This window comes from Silurus meridionalis, chromosome 6, assembly GCF_014805685.1.
Source record: "Silurus meridionalis isolate SWU-2019-XX chromosome 6, ASM1480568v1, whole genome shotgun sequence".
Lineage (NCBI taxonomy): Eukaryota > Metazoa > Chordata > Actinopteri > Siluriformes > Siluridae > Silurus > Silurus meridionalis.
The window spans coordinates 10,861,785-10,880,637 of record NC_060889.1 but is presented as its reverse complement, the minus strand read 5'-3'; the positions used below and the strand labels follow the sequence as shown (position 1 = coordinate 10,880,637).

At 36.1% G+C, this 18,853-nt stretch overlaps 1 protein-coding gene across 3 annotated transcripts in view; it reads left to right on the top strand.

Annotated features, from left to right (window-relative positions):
* The window catches only part of cacnb2a (calcium channel, voltage-dependent, beta 2a), a 72,752-nt gene that overhangs the window by 14,401 nt on the left and 39,498 nt on the right, over positions 1 to 18,853 (top strand). The window contains exon 1 of one of the 3 annotated variants that reach the window (XM_046850648.1): positions 17,240 to 17,375. The exons of the other annotated variants lie outside the window; for them this stretch is intronic. Coding sequence (XP_046706604.1) covers positions 17,343 to 17,375 — 33 coding nt within the window. The 5' untranslated portion in view covers positions 17,240 to 17,342. Of the gene's footprint in view, positions 1 to 17,239; positions 17,376 to 18,853 lie in introns of those variants that run through there. 3 annotated transcript variants of the gene reach the window in all.

The following is an 18,853-nucleotide window of genomic DNA, read 5'->3' as shown; positions in this document are numbered from 1 at the left end:
ACACAAAACAGGTGTGAGTGCTCAGTGACACATGACCGGTCATGTGACGCGCAGGGGCTGAAGGGTAATGTATTCACTCTGCCAGTTTGATGAAAAAAAAAGACAATATAAATAAGCACTTAAAATGTAGTGTAAAGTCAGATGTGAAGTCACTTATACTACAAACACAAGCACAATTACAGTCATCTGAAGTAACTTTGATTAACCATGCAAAGCCAAAGGTCCTATTCATCATGTTCATGATTTTGTCTGCTTGACAGGACCATCCAAATTTGTGTATCTTGTAGTAGAGCAGTTAAAATTTGGTGCTTTGCATACAATTCTATTATACTGACCACTGAATTTTCAACATGACAACTAATGGCAAAGAACTCGGAAATTTCAGAATTAAAATTGTTGCTCTCCACAAAGATGGCGTAGGCTTTAACAAGATTTGTAACAACCTGAAACTGAGTTACAGTACAGTGGCCAGCATCATACAGAGGTTTTCCAAGAATAGGCCTCACAAGGGTCGATCAAAAAGTTGAGTCCTCGTGCTGTGGGTCAGGGTCAGATAACCTGGTTATAATCCACCAGTGCGAAATGCAAATACTTAAAATGTTTCCCCCAGTCTTAAGATTTTCTTCAGTCTGAAATGAGACAGGGGAAAATTCGCTGTGAATTTTTTTTCTGATGTTGAAAATAGTCTTTTTCTTCCGGGGGCACTAAAGGGGCAGATTTCATATCTGTATTCTCTGTTATCAGGAAACTCTTCTCCTTTGGATACTTTGAGAAAGGTTTGGGAAAGGGATATGGGCCAGTCATTTACTGATGACGAATAGCTCTCTATACGTGAGGAGGTTTTTCATAAATCAATCTCAAGCTCTGTGCATGAGCAAAACGTAACATTTATATACAGGATATATCATACCCCAGTACGCCTCCACAAAATGTACCCAAATGTATCTCAGATGTGTTTTAAATGCAAATCTGAAAGAGGAACGTTGATGCATTTATTTTGGGACTGTAAGAATATCAAACCTTTTTGGCATGAGGTACATGATATGGTTTAAAAGACCCTGGATAGAAATTTTACTTTGTCTCCAACTATCTATTTACTAAATTGCAAAACATCATTGGATTTCTCTACTGACTCACAGTCTTTATTAAATATCATTATTTATAGGTTTCCTGGTGGTCTAGTGGTTAGGATGCGGCGCTCTCAACGATGCGGCCCGGGTTCAATCCCCGGTCAGGAAACCAACCCCAGCCATTAGGGTTGCGCAAGCCTTAGTGCCGGTCCCAACCCCGGATAAATGGGGAGGGTTGTGTTAGGAAGGGCATCCAGCGTAAAAACATGTGCCAAATCAAACATGCAGATGGTCCGCTGTGGCGACCCCTAATAGGAGTAGCCGAAAGAAAGTTTTTACTTATTTGGCAAAGAAATGGATACTTATTCTATAGTCATAACCACAGGTACCAACTTTAAAGATGTGTTTAGCACAAATGGCTAATCTTCTCTCTTTGGAAAACCTTACGTATGACTTGCAGAATAAATCCGATGTATTCTGGTGGATATGGGCCCCTTTGTGGGATTTACTTACTCTACAGGCAAGACCCTAGCCCTGATTTATGTTTTTCTTTTTTGTGTTTTGTTTTGTTTACTCATTTGTAATTGTTTCCCTCTTGTTTTGAGTTGTCCTTTGCCTTTCCATGGTCACTTTCTCATATTAGCATTATATTGTTGGTATTAATATGCTTGAGTGTATGCTGTATGTGTTGACTGATCGGCTCTGTTGTTGTTTTGTTTTAGTGAGAAATAAATAAAAATATTATTTCTGTAGTATTGTCCCTTAAGAACATGTAATAAAATGGCTGCTGAAATGTTAGGGGTGTACCTTACATACAGTACAGACCAAAAGTTTGGACACACCTTCTCATTCAAAGAGTTTTCTTTATTTTCATGACTATGAAAATTGTAGATTCACACTGAAGGCATCAAAACTATGAATTAACACATGTGGAATTATATACATAACAAAAAAGTGTGAAACAACTGAAAATATGTCATATTGTAGGTTCTTCAAAGTAGCCACCTTTTGCTTAGATTACTGCTTTGCACACTCTTGGCATTCTCTTGATGCCTACTTTGAGGAACCTACAATATGACATATTTTCAGTTCACTTTTTTGTTATGTATATAATTCCACATGTGTTAATTCATAGTTTTGATGCCTTCAGTGTGACTCTACAATTTTCATAGTCATTGAAATAAAGAAAACTCTTTGAATGAGCAGGTGTGTCCAAACTTTTGGTCTGTACTGTATATATAATATATATAAACTTTTGGTCTGTACTGTATACGGTGTATATTTGTCAGATAATGTAAATCTGTTAATGTAGAAGCTGTGGTAATGTAGTAGATTACAATAATGTTACAATCTACAATTCTTGTTCTTGTTCTTATTCTACAATGCTTCTTTGTTTGAACAATTAGATAAACATTTCAGACATTCTATGCCATCTACAGTACTGGTAAATGAAGAGCTTGAGGAAGCTTGTCAGTGCTATCTCTCAGTTAACTCTGATCATCATCTATTAATGTTTAAAAATGTACTTTTTGCAAAGGAACAAAATGTTTGCATGAATACAGCAACCAAAACTCTGAATGAATCTGAATTCTAGGTGTGTATGGAGTCAAAAATGTACTACAGTCACTCACTAGAGGGCATCATAGATATTGCCTTTACCTTGTAACCACCTGTTTTAATCGTTGTGTATTTGGAGAGTGTGGATGTTGTGGATGTGGATGTTGATTGGGCTGGGCAATCTTAAAAATTGACTGATTTCATTGGTTAGTGGATATAAAGAAAGGTTCATAATAATTTGGACAATGGTGTAGCAGTTCTATATTTTTCGGTAATCAGTATTTGCTCAATATTTTTTAGGTTTGCTCTTCGGACATTCCAAATCCAAATTGGATTAAAGGATTTACAACTCATTATATAGGTGTGTTAAAAAGAATTAGAATATTATTGTAATTGTGTTCTCACCTTCAATAAGCATATAAAACGTCTAGAGTTTTTCTTGCGCTCTGCATATGGAATCTCTTACTGTGAACTTAATATGAATTCCAAGCAGCTGGAACTGCAATTGAAGCAAGCCATCATTAGGCTGAAAAATTGGAGTGATAGCAAAAACATTAGGCGTGCCCAAATCAAGTGTATAGTGATATTCCTAATAGGAAAGAATGAACTGGTGCCCTGGAAATACAATGGGTTTACCATAAGATGCAAAACTCTAGTAAACCTCATAAAATTAGGACAGTTATAGTTTGCCTATAACTTCTTACAGTTTACAGTTCTAACACAATATTCTGAGACACAGAGATCAACATGTATCAGAATGATATAAAACTGCAGTCAAAATGCCTCATGGGCAAGCAGGAAATAAAGACATCACTAGGAAAAATGATGTCTGTGGGTTCCAGACTTTAAGCACAAATTGATTATATTACTGGCTAAGTAATGATTATGTTAGTTTGTGCCAATTGCTTTTGGTCTATAAACCAGTGGGGCACCACTTATAAAAAGTTAAAGTGAGGAAAATAAGTATTTGAACACCCTGCTATTTTGCAAGTTCTCCCACTTAGAAATCATGGAGGGTCTGAAATTGTCATCGTAGGTGCATGTCCACTGTGAGAGACATAATCTAAAAAAAAAAAAATCAAGAAATCACAATGTATGATTTTTTTTTACTATTTATTTGTATGATACAGCTGCAAATAAGTATTTGAACACCTGAGAAAGTCAATGTTAATATTTGGTACAGTAGCCTTTGTTTGCAATTACAGATGTCAAATGTTTCCTGTAGTTTTTCACCAGGTTTGCACACACTGCGGGAGGGATTTTGGCTCACTCCTCCACACAGATCTTCTCTAGATCAGTCAGGTTTCTGGCCTGTCGCTGAGAAACATGGAGTTTGAGCTCCCTCCAAAGATTCTCTATTGGGTTTAGGTCTGGAGACTGGCTAGGCCACGCCAGAACCTTGATATGCTTTTACAGAGCCACTCCTTGGTTATCCTGGCTGTGTGCTTCGGGTCATTGTCATGTTGGAAGACCCAGCCTCGACCAATCTTCAATGCTCTAACTGAGGGAAGGAGGTTGTTTCCCCAAAATCTCGCAATACATGGCCCCGGTCATCCTCTCCTTAATACAGTGCAGTCGCCCTGTCCCATGTGCAGAAAAACACCCCCAAAGCATGATGCTACCACCCCCATGCTTCACAGTAGGGATGTGTTCTTGGGATGGTACTCATCATTCTTCTTCCTCCAAACACATTTAGTGGAATTATGACCCAAAAGTTCTATTTTGGTCTCATCTGAAGACATGAATTTCTCCCATGACTCCTCTGGATCATCCAAATGGTCATTGGCAAACTTAAGACGTGCCTGAACATGTGCTGGTTTAAGCAGGTGAACCTTCCGTGCCATGCATGATTTCAAACCATGACGTCTTAGTGTATTACCAACAGTAACCTTGGAAACGGTGGTCCCAGCTCTTTTCAGGTCATTGACCAGCTCCTCCGTGTAGTTCTGGGCTGATTTCTCACCTTCCTTAGGATCATTGAGACCCCACGGTGAGATCTTGCATGGAGCCCCAGTCCGAGGAGATTGACAGTCATGTTTAGCTTCTTCCATTTTCTAATGATTGCTCCAACAGTGGACCTTTTTCACCAAGCTGCTTGGCAATTTCCCCGTAGCCCTTTCCAGCCTTGTGGAGGTGTACAATTTTGTCTCTAGTGTCTTTGGACAGCTCTTTGGTCTTGGCCATGTTAGTAGTTGGATTCTTACTGATTGTATGGGGTGGACAGGTGTCTTTATGCAGCTAACGACCTCAAACAGGTGCATCTAATTTAGGATAATAAATGTAGTGGAGGTGGACATTTTAAAGGCAGACTAACAGGTCTTTGAGGGTCAGAATTCTAGCTCATAGACAGGTGTTCAAATACTTATTTGCAGCTGTATCATACAAATAAATAGTTACAAAATCATACATTGTGATTTCTGGATTTTTTTTTTAGATTATGTCTCTCACAGTGGACATGCACCTACAATGACAATTTCAGACCCCTCCATGATTTCTAAGTGGGAGAACTTGCAAAATAGCAGGGTGTTCAAATACTTATTTTCCTCACTGTATAAAAATTTCAGCATTTTGAACCTTGAGACATATGGGCTATAATGGCAAAAGATAACATTATGCTCCACTCTCATCAGCCTATACAAGTTTTTATGTTTTAGATCTTGTGATATGATGCCCAAAAGGATATGGATATCTAATAAGATTGACCTTGTGCAAGCATTGGCCTGGTCAACACAAGGAAAACTGCCCTACAAATTTGCAACCTTTATGTAAAAAAAGGGCCAAAAAGTTTGGATTGAGATGTTATGGTCATGGTTAGATTGAGGTTTAGAAAGTGTATTCATAGCTGCATTTATAATAATGTTAAAGAAAGCTGCTTAGAAGCATAGCAGTGCAAACATGTGTGTGTGCGTGTATATATATATATATATATATATATATATATATATATATATATATATATATATATATATATATATATATATATTAGTGAATTTTATCTGCATTTACATTAAGCCCAGAGACAGATGGTTAAAGGTCTAATTACCAATAGTGTGTGTGTGTGTGTGTGTGTGTGTGTGTGTGTGTGTGTGTGTGTGGTGTCATTAACTGTATCAGTGCCCAAACATTACATAATTCACACTGCTAAAAATAATAATGAGCAGCCTTGATTTCCATTATATATCCGTTCCAAATAGTCCAAAGCTTCCACAATGTGTGTGTGCGTGCATGTGTGTGTGTGCATGTGTGTGCGTGTGCGTGTGTGTGCGTGTATGTGTGTGAATTATACAGGCACAAAAACACTAGCAGCTTGCAGGGAGGCGAGAAAAAGGAACTGATGGAAGAATGCAGTGGTAATGGTATTGAGTGAACAAAGTGGTCGAATGGAAGTGTAAAATAAAGTAAGAATGCAGCAAGGTGGTCCAGCGAAGAGATTTTATTGCTAAAGTGAAAGCGATATAATCGATGGGAGATGACAAGAGAGAATTTTAGTTTCAACATTCAGCATTTTCTGTTCACTAAACGTGACTTCTATGTTCCTGCTGAATCACCTTTTCCCTCCAAAGCAGTGCAAAACAAAAATGAAAGACTCAGCAATGTGAAAACAATGGTGACAGAAAGAAAAAGAGGATATTTAATTTCAATGAGGACGTGAACATGTAAAGATTGGGACAGATTTGGGTAAAGCTGGGGTTTTTTATGTTCTGCATGTAGAAATCTCTATGCCCCAAGCCCTATGCACATTGTAAATGCATAATCCCCAGTTTACCTCATTGTCACCGCTTACTCCATGTCAACTGTCTCCCCACCCCTTTCCATGTATTTCTGTAGTAATACCTGTCTCATGCGTGGCAGCAGCTGCCAAATCCTCGCTCCATAATTGGTGGTCTTTCTCAGTCCCAGCTGGGTGGAGTTTTACATCTTCAAATGTCTCCCACCTCATTGTTGAGAGTTTCCATGGGCAACAAAAAGGAAGCATAATGGGAGGTTTCTCACCTTGCTTCACAGGATCCGTTATCACCTTCCAAGGAGAAAGTATTTTCGGCACTTTCTCGTTTTCTTGGTCTGTTTATTATGCCATCATTCCTGCTTAGATTTTAGCTACCAGTGAAGTTCCCGAAACTGGGTTATTGTTTCAATGGTTATATGAAGCTAAAATATAGGAGATATTTCTGACACATCACGCGCTCAGAGCTGATTTAAATGGAGCTCCACATGGACCCTCTCGACTTGCTCTTGGAACCAGTCCATGACAACATCGCAGTGAGTGTGAGGCTGAGGCCTTTCCTTTGAGTCATCACACGGCCATGCCCAAATCACTCAAGAGCAAGAAAGTCTCCTGGGTGAGTGTTGTCTAGTTACGATCAGGATAGGGACTTGAAAGAGAGAGAGAGAGAGAGAGAGAGAGTGTGTGTGTGTGTGTGTGTGTGTGTGTGTGTGTGTGTGTGTGTGTGCATTTGCAATTATAAATAGATTCACTTTTTATGTTATATAGTTAAAAAGTTAGCTTAGGAGCAACTTATGAATATAATCATCAGAGTCACTTTTTCACAAGTTTTAAGATGAAACTATTGCTGAAGTTATCAACTGTTAATTGATGAAGACTTGAGTGCAAAACTGTTCATCATAATTTTAGTCCTAAGACAATTTTATTATATTATAATGAAAACATTTCTTATAAAACATTTATATTTTCGTACCGGTTGGTGTACAGCAGAGACCAAGCTGTATATTTTTGCATTGATGTGAACTGATGAACAACTTACTAAAAAATAAACATGAATCTTACAGTCTGGTATCCTTTGTCTATATAGTGTACATGTGTCATGGCACATAGTAATGTTTTAGTAGTGTTTACTGACACGGATCATTCTTTGTACAATCTTCAGTGCATTCAGAAATCATACAGACCCCTTTCACTTTTTTTTTAATTTCTGCTCTAATGTGCATTGTCATACTTTCCGAATGCACTGTATGTATGTAAAAAAAAAAGTTACATGTTAAAATTTGAATGCTAGTTACTAAAAAACAAAAGGAAAATTCGTTGAACAGCCTAGTAGGATGTGTTGTGATATTATAAGTGTACTACATAAGTATGTGTGTATGCATAAGTGTGCTACAGAGTGACCTGGTTTATTCTTGACGCATGACTTTACGTGAATGCGCAGTAGCAACAGTAACGTGAGTGTCATTTTTCACACACTCACATGCTTAATTCATGTTCCAGAGGATTAAAAAGGCATTAAACTGATGGGACGTCAGAGCTAAAACCTCTCTGTCTGTCAGGTTTCCAAGTCTATAAAATATTTATGCAATAAACAAATTTAATGCACAATGTTGACAATGTGCACAAACTGATCTGTTAGTACTCAATAATAGTTTAGAATAGTGCACAAATAATTTGAGACACCGCATTGATATTTTTAGTAGAGGTAGATAGATTGGGAAATATTTCCATTTCTTTCGGGGACCTACACTATGTCAATACAGTTAAAAGCCTATATTAATAATGGCTTTTTTTTACTAATAAATAATACCTGTATCAATAACTTTAATATGTTTAATATTTATTTAAAAAAATTAATAAATAATACAAAAGAAGACATTTCTCTCATAACCCCAAATATAAATCAGTGGTCATGACCACAAGTATGGGAACCTTATATTGGATGCTAAGCCAATTTAGGCTGAATTTATCTATTCATCTATGCCCCTAAAGTTTTTGTAAAATGTATAAAACAAATCTAGTCACAACTAATAACTTGCACTTGCAACTTGCAACAATTTGCTTAAATAACTTAGATAATTTTTATATAATACATTTTATTATATACATTTTTTATATAATAATTTTACCTTTAATAGTTATTCATTGGTCCTCTGAGTTTTAAAGCAGACTTACTCAATTTTGCAATGTGTATTCTTTTCTTTAACATATACCAGTGGTTTACCCAATTTCCAAAGCTCAAGCCTAAACTTGGTCAAAAATGTCGTACATGATTTTTGCATAACACTTTCTGTAGTCTAATGCTAATTTCTCTACACACTGTTGTCACTGCTGCAATCCATTTGAAATTTGCAGAGTTTGAATCGAGTTCCTGAGGTTTTTGTGGCAGTCAGGGATATCAGGACTGAGGCCATTTATCTCCACACCAAAGGATTATGGTTCCAGATGGTGTCTGGAGTATGTCATGTGACTCACCACAGCATCTGTCAGCTTGCTGTGGTCAGTTCTCCACATCCTGTGAACATCTAAGTGAATTCTGCTCTCTGTCTTTAATCTCTATCTTCAACAGTCAGTCTAATTCCTAGATATTGGTAGCACTCTTTGTATTTCGTTATAGTTTGTTAAAGGAGTCATGTTCGGAAACGTTGATGCATATGCATGTTCAGATGTTCGGATTTGGTTTGTTTCCCAGTTAATCAAGAACTGTCAGAGAACCAAGTGTGTTATTTAAACTTGCTTTTCAGTGTTTATTTAGGCAAACAATGGACTTGCATTGTGCTAGTTAAAATCTACACTTTCCTGTAATGCTATGTCTCTCATTACTGTAATAGGAAACTGCTCAAAGTGTGAATGAGAGCTAGGGCCTTTATTATTGATGGGGTTGAGTGTGGCAGCTGCAGAAAGCCAAAGTGTCCTTGTGGCACTTTGGGAACGCAAGAATGTCTAAGAAAGTTAAGGTAATGTCAATCATTTCAAGTGTAATGTGTGTGTGCCTACTTATATTTTTATTTCTTTCCTTATCTCTATGCCTTTTATCTCTAACTATTTTATTGAACTTTCTTAGTGGTTACATTATTGTGTTGTTTGTGTTTGCAACATCCTTATATTTATGTCCGAATTGTTTAGGCGTAGTGAGGTGACATTTGTGTCAGTGTTGACCTTTAATATTTATAATTTTACAATAACAAAAAAACTAATATACATTTTCATTTTAAGCCCTGCTGGGGTTTAACAAGATGTATTAGAGATGGGAAAGCAAAATTCAAGGCACTGCGGTGTGTACTGCTGACTTACAAGACTCTAATGTAATCATTTTAGTGTTTATCATTAAAACATCTCATTTCTATCATCTATCAGCCAATACAAGAAGATATGTATTTCCCATCAGCATTGGCTGGTATTTACATGAAATATTTGTTGTTTGTCACAACAAATTTTTACACATTATCTACACCAAGCTATCTATATTATAATTTGTATAAAAAAACATGCAATTGTGTAGAATTTGTAGTGTAGAATTTGAGCTTGTTTTCTTCGATGGTGTGGTTGTTGAGGCATCTGTTAGTATTACATTTATTTTGTATTTAGTCACAATATTATTTATTTTTATTTGCGTTTCCTTATTATAATTATTACTTGTCTGTATATTTCATTTGAATGTATTGTGTGTGTGTTTGTGTTTTTGGGGGCAGAGGGATTTAAGGGATATACAAGTTTGCAGTTGGATTTTGGATGCTTGGCAAAGGTTTATTCATCTTTTTTTTTTTTTTTTTTTTTTTACAAAGCAGGCATTTTATTTAAAATGTAAACTGTTTAAATGTTGATGGTCACAAATGTTAGTAATAATAAACTTTGTTAATAAAAACTAATAAAAACAATTTTGTTTTGCATTTCTTCCCCTTAACTGCACCAAAAATTAACTGTGATTTAAAGACTGAGGGATGTACCAAACCATGAATTTGATGTACCATTACATCCCTAATATATATATACAGTAGGGGACTATACAGCTCTGACCCCAACCCTACTGAACACCTTTGGTATATATATATATATATATATATATATATATATATATATATATATATATATATATATATATATATTAAAGGTGTAATGTTACGCAAAATTCATGTTTCGGTACAGCCTTGGTTTTTTAATCACGGTTCGGTTACATTTTGGTACGGTTAATGCAAAACAAAATTGCTTGTCGTTTTTATTAATGAAGTTTATTATTACTAACATTACTGATCATCAAAATTTGTTCACACATAATAAAATGCCTGCTTTGTTAAATAATATATAAAATAATATTTTATAATATTTTTATAAAAATTAAAACAGAATAAATTAAATAAATGCAGTAATTCTTTTATATGTTGATCAAATTAGGTAATCAAAGAAATTGGCACAAAATAAATTGATTAAATAAAATTAAACAAACGGAAAATCATTATTATAAAATTATTATTTCAAACAAATCTATTTCTCGGTACGGAGTGAGTGGCCACAGTGATATATCTATAACTATAGTTTTTTATTTATTTATAACCCTGCAATTGTTGTGTATGTTTTCAAGTTTAATTATAATATATATAATTATTTAAAGGCAGAGACTAAACAAACTTGCGGTCCACTACTTTCCTAAGAGAACTCAGATTTAAATGTTCCAAACATAAAAAAGGATTGCATTAAACTCCTTTGCTGAAAAGTTGAGTATGAATATGTGTATTACACACACACACACACATATAAATATAAATATATATATATATATATATATATATATATATATATATATATATATATATATATATATATATATATATATATTTATTTATTTTTGTTTGTTTGTTCATTTTATATATATGCACACACACACACACACACACACACACACACACACACACACACACATACATACATTGACATAAACAGGATATTACCATAAATAATTATGGTACCTTATATTATATTGCACTGTATATCACTAACTAACTCGTCGGGGCATGGACATCCTTTTCGAGATCCTTTGACTTAGTTATTTTGTATTTGGCCCTTATTTAATATTTTTACATTCCGCTGTTTGAGAGCTGACTGACTTGCTTCCTTATATATCCCATTTATTGACTTGCTGTGTAAATAGGTTTATGCTTACCTTTCTTTTATGCATGATTATTAACTAAATGTTTTACCCACATAGAGTGTGTGTGTGTGTGTGTGTGTGTGTGTGTGTGTGTGTGTGTGTGTGTGTGTGTGTCAATGCCCCAGTTGGAGCTGTGGGTTTTTGCTTTCACCCGGTCAGCTGATCAGTCATCTCAGTTGTGCTGCACCAGGAATGCATCGAGTACTATATTGATTCAGTTGTGCATTGTTAGATGAACTTGTAGTGCAGAAGTGTTTTCAAATGTATATTCCATTGCTTGAGCATGACCTCAGTTAGTACATCAGCAGTAGACGATCAACTTAAGATTGCACCAGTGCTTAAGCTTGATCATTTTGGCTCTGCTTGCTATGTTGGACACACTTTCAAAGCCTTCAACACATAAAGCTCTGGTGACTAGGGTAAGGCATTTAAATTGATTTATATATAATGTTTGTGCATGGATTGGATTTGAAATTGTATTTTAATATTAAAACTCATGCTGGCAAAAATGTATTTTACATAAATACATATAAACTAAATAGTGCATGGCAAGGTGCTTTAAAATATTATCTTAGCAAATGGTAATATTAGTGCTTTGTGTTTAGTTGATGATGATTAATACTTATTGTTTTCAGATTGTGTGAAAATTTAATCAGGTGGTGCTTTGCTGTTAAATTTTATATACCCACCAAATAAAAACCAGTGGAAACTTTTAGATAGAATATGTTACTATAACTAGTTTGCACACCCAATACATACATAATACACATATTTGTTTGTAATTTAGCACTTAGTGGCACTTTATGGACAAGAATCTACCAAATATATAATGTTTTAGCAATTTTATTTCACACAGTTCATTTTCCAAATTCTTTAATGCCGTTTCTTGATTGTCTTGAATTTCTGCTTTGCCTCATTGTCATGCTGAAAGGAAAAATGCTTCTTTACATTCAGCTATACTGTAAGCCTACAGTTTTTGTAGCAAAAAATTATCATTATTAGAGCCTCAGTTCCAGCAGAAGAGAAGTAGCTCCACAGCTAGGTGCTGCCACCACCATGCTTTGCCATGGGTATAATGTTTTATTGGTAATAAACTCTTTTGTTGTTACTCTATACATATCTTTTTTAAGTATACGCAAAAAGTGTTACCCTGATTTCTTTAAACCATGGCACATTTTGCCATATAGTTCAGGGTGATAGTTTAAGCTAACATTTCATGAAAAAGAGCCTTTGCCTAACTTTCCTAACCCTTAGTAAGAGATTGAAGTGACTAGGAGGGAGTGAGGAGTACTTGCCCGATATTCTTGCAACTGCTTTAATGTTGCTGTAGGTCTCTTGACAGCTTCCGTAATACGCTTACATACTTTCATTCTTTTTTTCCTTTTCCTTTTTTTAAATATAAATTTCAGAGGTACATCCTATTCTGGTGACAGTGGTACCCAAATCTATTATTTTTTTGTTAATGACCTTGGTGTTGATAGTGTTCCATGGTACATATTATGCTTTGTAGCGTCTTTTGATCGAGACTTTTCAATAATGAGATCCCACGTGTGTTTTCTAAGTTGTTTGTGTAACTTTTGCTATCTTATAAAATAAAGAATTAAGAAAATACCACTGAAACAGTATAATGGCCTCTTTTGAAAACACACACACACACACACACACAAACACAAACACACTTTCATTAAATAAGCATACTGTACACAGACAAACATTTAAAATTTTTCAGTAACAAAAATGTGAGGCAGTTTGTACTATCATCTTATAATAAATATATAACATATAATAATCATTATATAAATCTAGAACCTTCTTTTCTGTATGTTAATCTAGCAGTTGACTTTCTTTTTTGCTATAACCTTCCACTTTTAAAAAGAGCTTGTACATATATTTAGCTAGCAATAGCCAGTTAGCTAGCATTGTGATTCAGCTTACAGGACTCTGTGCATGATTAGCTGACCTGATTAAAGCGCCTGCAGGATAATAGACAGCACATGGCTCACAGAATAAATTTGTTGATTAATGATAGCTGAGTAGCAATAATGTTTAGCTCTGGTTAAAGAGGAAGGAGTTGCTTTACTTTCCCTGAGGCACCATGTTTTTGCCAGACTGGTGGTAGACAACCAGCCTGCTAACTCTAGCTCATGAAAATAATATAAACTATGACTAAACTAATGTTTCTGGCCACAGTAAATGTGTGTATTTTAAAGACAAAATCCATGTTCTTCATTTTTGTTTAAATCATTTGTACCAGCTGATAGTGTTCTAGCTGAAAGACAAAGCAGAAAGCAGCTTACACAAGTATGGAATAGTTTTATGTGAGAAAATTTATTCTTGTAATCCAGACTTAATGAAATGAAAGACTGAGCAACACAAAGAAAAAAGATTTGCGGTAAACATACATTATTTTACATACTACAGAAAGTATTGAGGATGTGACACCAGCTGACCTTATTATTAAAATATACGTTAAAAAATCTAATAATATATATTTATGTTAATGGTATACAGTATTATCAAAAATGATTTATCTCATTATCGCATTTCATTATTTAGTCTCTTATACTTATTGTTAATTCTTTTTAATTGTATTTTTGTATTAATCAAGGTTTCTGTATGCTTCAATAATAAATATACTGATTAACTTATTCCACCCATTTTTGGATGCGTGTGTTAAGCGTTGAATTGATTTTTGATGTCACACTGCACAGTAGCGGTTAATGACTCATATGAAAGTAGAAACGTCTGGGCTTTATTAGCAGTTTATAATTTCAATTTTTTTAGAAAGTAGCCCACTAAGTTTATTAAAGTGCATCTAGAAAGTATTCACAGCACATTTTTTTACAGCCTTATTCCAAAATGGATGAAATTCATTATTATTTTTTTTAATTCTACAAACAATCCCCATAATGAATCCCCATAAAAATATTTTTAATCTTTGCAAATTTATAACAAATTAAAAAAAATTTTCACCTGTGGTAAATTCAGTTGATTGGACATGAAGGCACACAACAGTCCAAGGAATTGTCTGTAGACCTCTGAGACAGGATTGTATCGAGGCACAGATCTGGGGAAGCGTTGAAGGTCCCAGTGAGCACAGTGACCGCCATCATTCATAATTGGAAAAATTTATTGGAGTAAATTACTGGCCATAACTCCAAATGTATCGTACAGCATGCTTTTTTTTTACATCTATGGTGTTTGGCAGACCCCCTTATATAGAGCAGTTACAATTATCTCATTTATACAGACGAGGGCTAAGGGCCTCGTTCAAGAGCCCAGCGAATGCCCAAAGTCTTAACCACTGATTTGAAAAGGCACACACCAGACCAAGGAATTGTCTGTAGACCTCTGAGACAGGATTGTAAAAAAAAAAAATTAACAGGTTTCCTTCTAGAGCTGGCCGCCTGGCCAAGCTAAGCAATGGGGAGAAGGACCTTAGTCAGGGACGTGTCCAAGAACCCGATGGTCACTCTGAAAGAGCTCCAGCATTTCTTTGTGGAGAGAGGAGAACCTTCCAGAAGAACAACCATTTCTGCAGCACTCCACCAATTAGGTCTATATGGTAGAGAGGCCGGACGGAAGTCACTCCTCAGTAAAAGACACATGACAGCCCACCAAAAGGCACCTGAAGTACTCTTAGACCTTGAGAAACAACGATTAAACTCTTCGGCCTAAATGCCAGGCACTGCTTATCACCTTCAATACCATCCCTACAGTGAATTATGGTGGTAGCAGCATCATGCTGTGGGGATGTTTTTCAGTGGCAGGGACTGGGAGACTAGACAGGATTGAGGAAAAAATGAATGCAGCAATGCACAGAGACATACTTGATGAACAGCAAAGATAAAAAAAAAGAATGACTACAGAAAGACTTTGTGAATGTCCTTGAGTGGCCCAGCCAGAGTCCAGACTTGAACCCAATTAAACATCTCTGGAGAGATCTGAAAATGGCTGTGCACCGAAGCTCCCCATCCAACCTGATGAAGCTTGAGAGGTTCTGCAAAGAAGAATGGGAGAAACTGCCCAAATATAGGTGTGCCAAGCTTGTAGCAACATACTCAAAAAGACTTGAGGCTGTAATTGGTCCCAAAGGTGCTTCAACAAAGTATTGAGCAAAAGCAAATATTTCAAACACATTGTCAATGTCATTATGTCATATTGTTTGTAGAATTTTGAGGAAATTAATAAATGTAATCCATTTGGGAATAAGGCTGTAATGTAACAAAATGGGGGAAAGTGAAACACTGTGAATACTTTCTGGATGCACTGTAAATGTTGTACTTTTATTGTGGCAGATGCTTAAGTTGCTGTCTGTTGTATCTCTTTACCTGTGTTATTGTAGAAAAGTGTGATTTATATGCCTTATATGCCTCCAAATTCCCAGCAACCTGCTCAGCGCAAAGCAGTCACAATATTTTAACCTGCTAGCATTCGCCCCCCGCTTTGGGACTCACAGCTGAAAATGACCTACCTAAATGTAAATGTTAACAGTTCCTGAGCTACATACACTATTTAGATATCTTTGGAATAAATACACTTTTATTAACTTCACTGTACACCATTCACATTGCTATCTAACACTTTTGCTTATTTTTGCATACTTATTGTGTATCTATTTTACTTTTTTCTGGTAATCCCTGTCATCCCATTCCAAACATGGTGTATTCCCACCTCATGCACAGTTTTCCTAAGCTCTTAGGATCTAGTTTAGGATCTACAGCCACCCTGACCAGGATAAAACACTTACTGAAAGTGAATCATTGAGTTATTTGTTTAGTTCAATTTTCTTAATTGCAGCATGTTGTAGAAAGCTGGTTAAATCAGTTGTCAGAGCAAAGCTCCGATGAACCTCTGCATGATCAGCACATTTTTACTGATGTGGGTCTTTCATTGCTCTTGAGTTGCTGTAAGATTATGGTGCATGTTCTTAATATAATTTGAAATTCTTAGTATGCTGAGTATATACCTTTTACTTGTGGTTGAGAGATGATGATTTTATGTATAATACAGTTAGTTAAAATACCTTAGTTTGTGGAATTTCATTGAAGCCTTTTTCCTGTCCTCTCCGATTGCCTGTGTTATCTTTTAAAAGCTTCCAGAGCTTTCTTGAACCCTAGCTGAATGTGGCAATGTCTTTTTCCTGGATCCAATTTTTCTGCCCCTGTAAAGTTTTTACGTTTTATTTAAAACAGATCTTTCAAACTGTGTATGAGGTGACCACAGGCACATATGTTATCCATGTGCTCTGTGCAGTATGTGAAGCGGGACATCGTATACACACACACACACACACACACACACACACACACACACACACACACACACACACACACACACAAGTGTATTCTGGAATTTTCTGGGGTTAAATTGTACTTGCGATTTGTGTGTGTGTGTGTGTGTGTGTGTGTGTGTGTGTGTGTGTGTGTGTGTGTCTGTGTGTGTTTAGGGATGTTTTGCCAATGTGAAGTTTTTTCAGAGCAAGGGAAACAAGAGAGAGAGAGAGAGAGAGAGAGAGAGAGAGAGAGAGAGAGAGAGAAAGAGAAAGAGAGAGAGGGAGGGAGGGAGGTTGAGTGGTAAGTGTACGTCAAGACTTTACGTAGACAAATAAATAGGCATTTTTTTAAAGATCATAGGAGGTCACAGATCACATTGCACAGCACTTCTTACACACAGCTGCACAAATTCGGAAAGGAAAAGAAAAAGTAGCTGAAGTGCAGCCCCCAGAAACGAGGAGAGACGATTGATTTCCTTTCTCTCCTCCTCCTTCTGGGCCTGTCTGAAAAGTTTCTGGGTGGAGTAGTTCACTATCTTCCTCACACTCACACACTGGCTATACACAGACATGTACCTCTCAACCAGCGAGGAGTCCGACGTGGTGAGTCCCTGTTTAACGATGTCTTTACACACACACACACACACACACACACACACACACACACACACACTCGCATGAGTATACACAGACATGCTCCCACACTGTTAAACACACGCTTATGTGCAGCAGTTCAGTATAGACCCGGTTGTTTTTGTTTCCTCTAAACAAAGGAGTAAAATCTCAGTTCTTTTCTGGAGCTTACTCTTGGCTGGAGTCTTTAGCAGAGAGTCGAACAATTCCTGAACTTTCTAGCCTGGTTCTGTTGAACGAGTGTCTTTGAAGATGTGTGCTTGTGAGTCTGATGCTGTGACTGTCATTAACATATAGGCCTGTTAACATCTGGTCAGCACTAACAGTGACAAACTAACTCACAGGCTGTGTGTAGATGCCGGGACACACTGAGCTCATTACCTTTTTAGCTTCCCCTCGGACCTTATCACATATGTGCAAACCTTTTCCTGTTTACATTCTTAACGTTATTTACTTCAGGATGCAGGCGATTCTGTAGAACCGATTTTAAAAGTACATGAAGTAGGGATTATAAACCAGAGTTTACCGTGTATAGTAAATTACTTTATCGTTATTGCATGATTTTTTTTTACATCTATGGTGTTTGGCAGACCCCCTTATATAGAGCAGTTACAATTATCTCATTTATACAGACGAGGGCTAAGGGCCTCGTTCAAGAGCCCAGCGAATGCCCAAAGACTTAACCACTGATTTGAAAAGGCACACACCAGACCAAGGAATTGTCTGTAGACCTCTGAGACAGGATTGTAAAAAAAAAATTAAAATTAAAAAAATAAATAAATTTGATGAAAATTTAATTCGGTCCTTTGTAAACACTTTCAAGGGATAGTGGTAGCTCAGCAATTAAGATGTTGTACTCCTAAAAAGAAAATCTTGATTTCAAATCTGCACTATCCATTGATGCTAGCCAAAATATTGACATATGTAGCAGTGCAAACCGTACATGTATGGCAGTCTGGTATAAACAAGCTGGTTTTCTTCTCATCTATATTATTTGCTGTTCTTAAATGGTATGATGTGGATAAGTACTTGTTTTGGAAGCCAAAAAACAAAAGATTATAAAAAAAAAATGCAGAATGACAGAAATCAGCTGGCCCAGACTGATAATTCAGTGTTGGCAGCTACAGAATGAACAGCCTAGTGCTAAGCCTAAAAGCTCAGACTAATGGGACTAACTTATTGTGATCCTGCTTCACTAATGTATCCATAACACCATCAGCAGTGCTTATGAACATTTGCAATATAATAACTGGTGTAGTAATCGGTGGATTTCTTCCTTGATCAATGATTTTTCAGAATGTCTTTGGTGGAGAAACTAAAAATGAATAGACTAAGCACATATTGTCCAATTAAATTACAAAAAAAAACAAAAACAAAAGATGAGTACCAAAGAACTGAACAATAATCTTTGTATGGTTTGAAGGAAATAGCTAGGTATAATGGTTTAG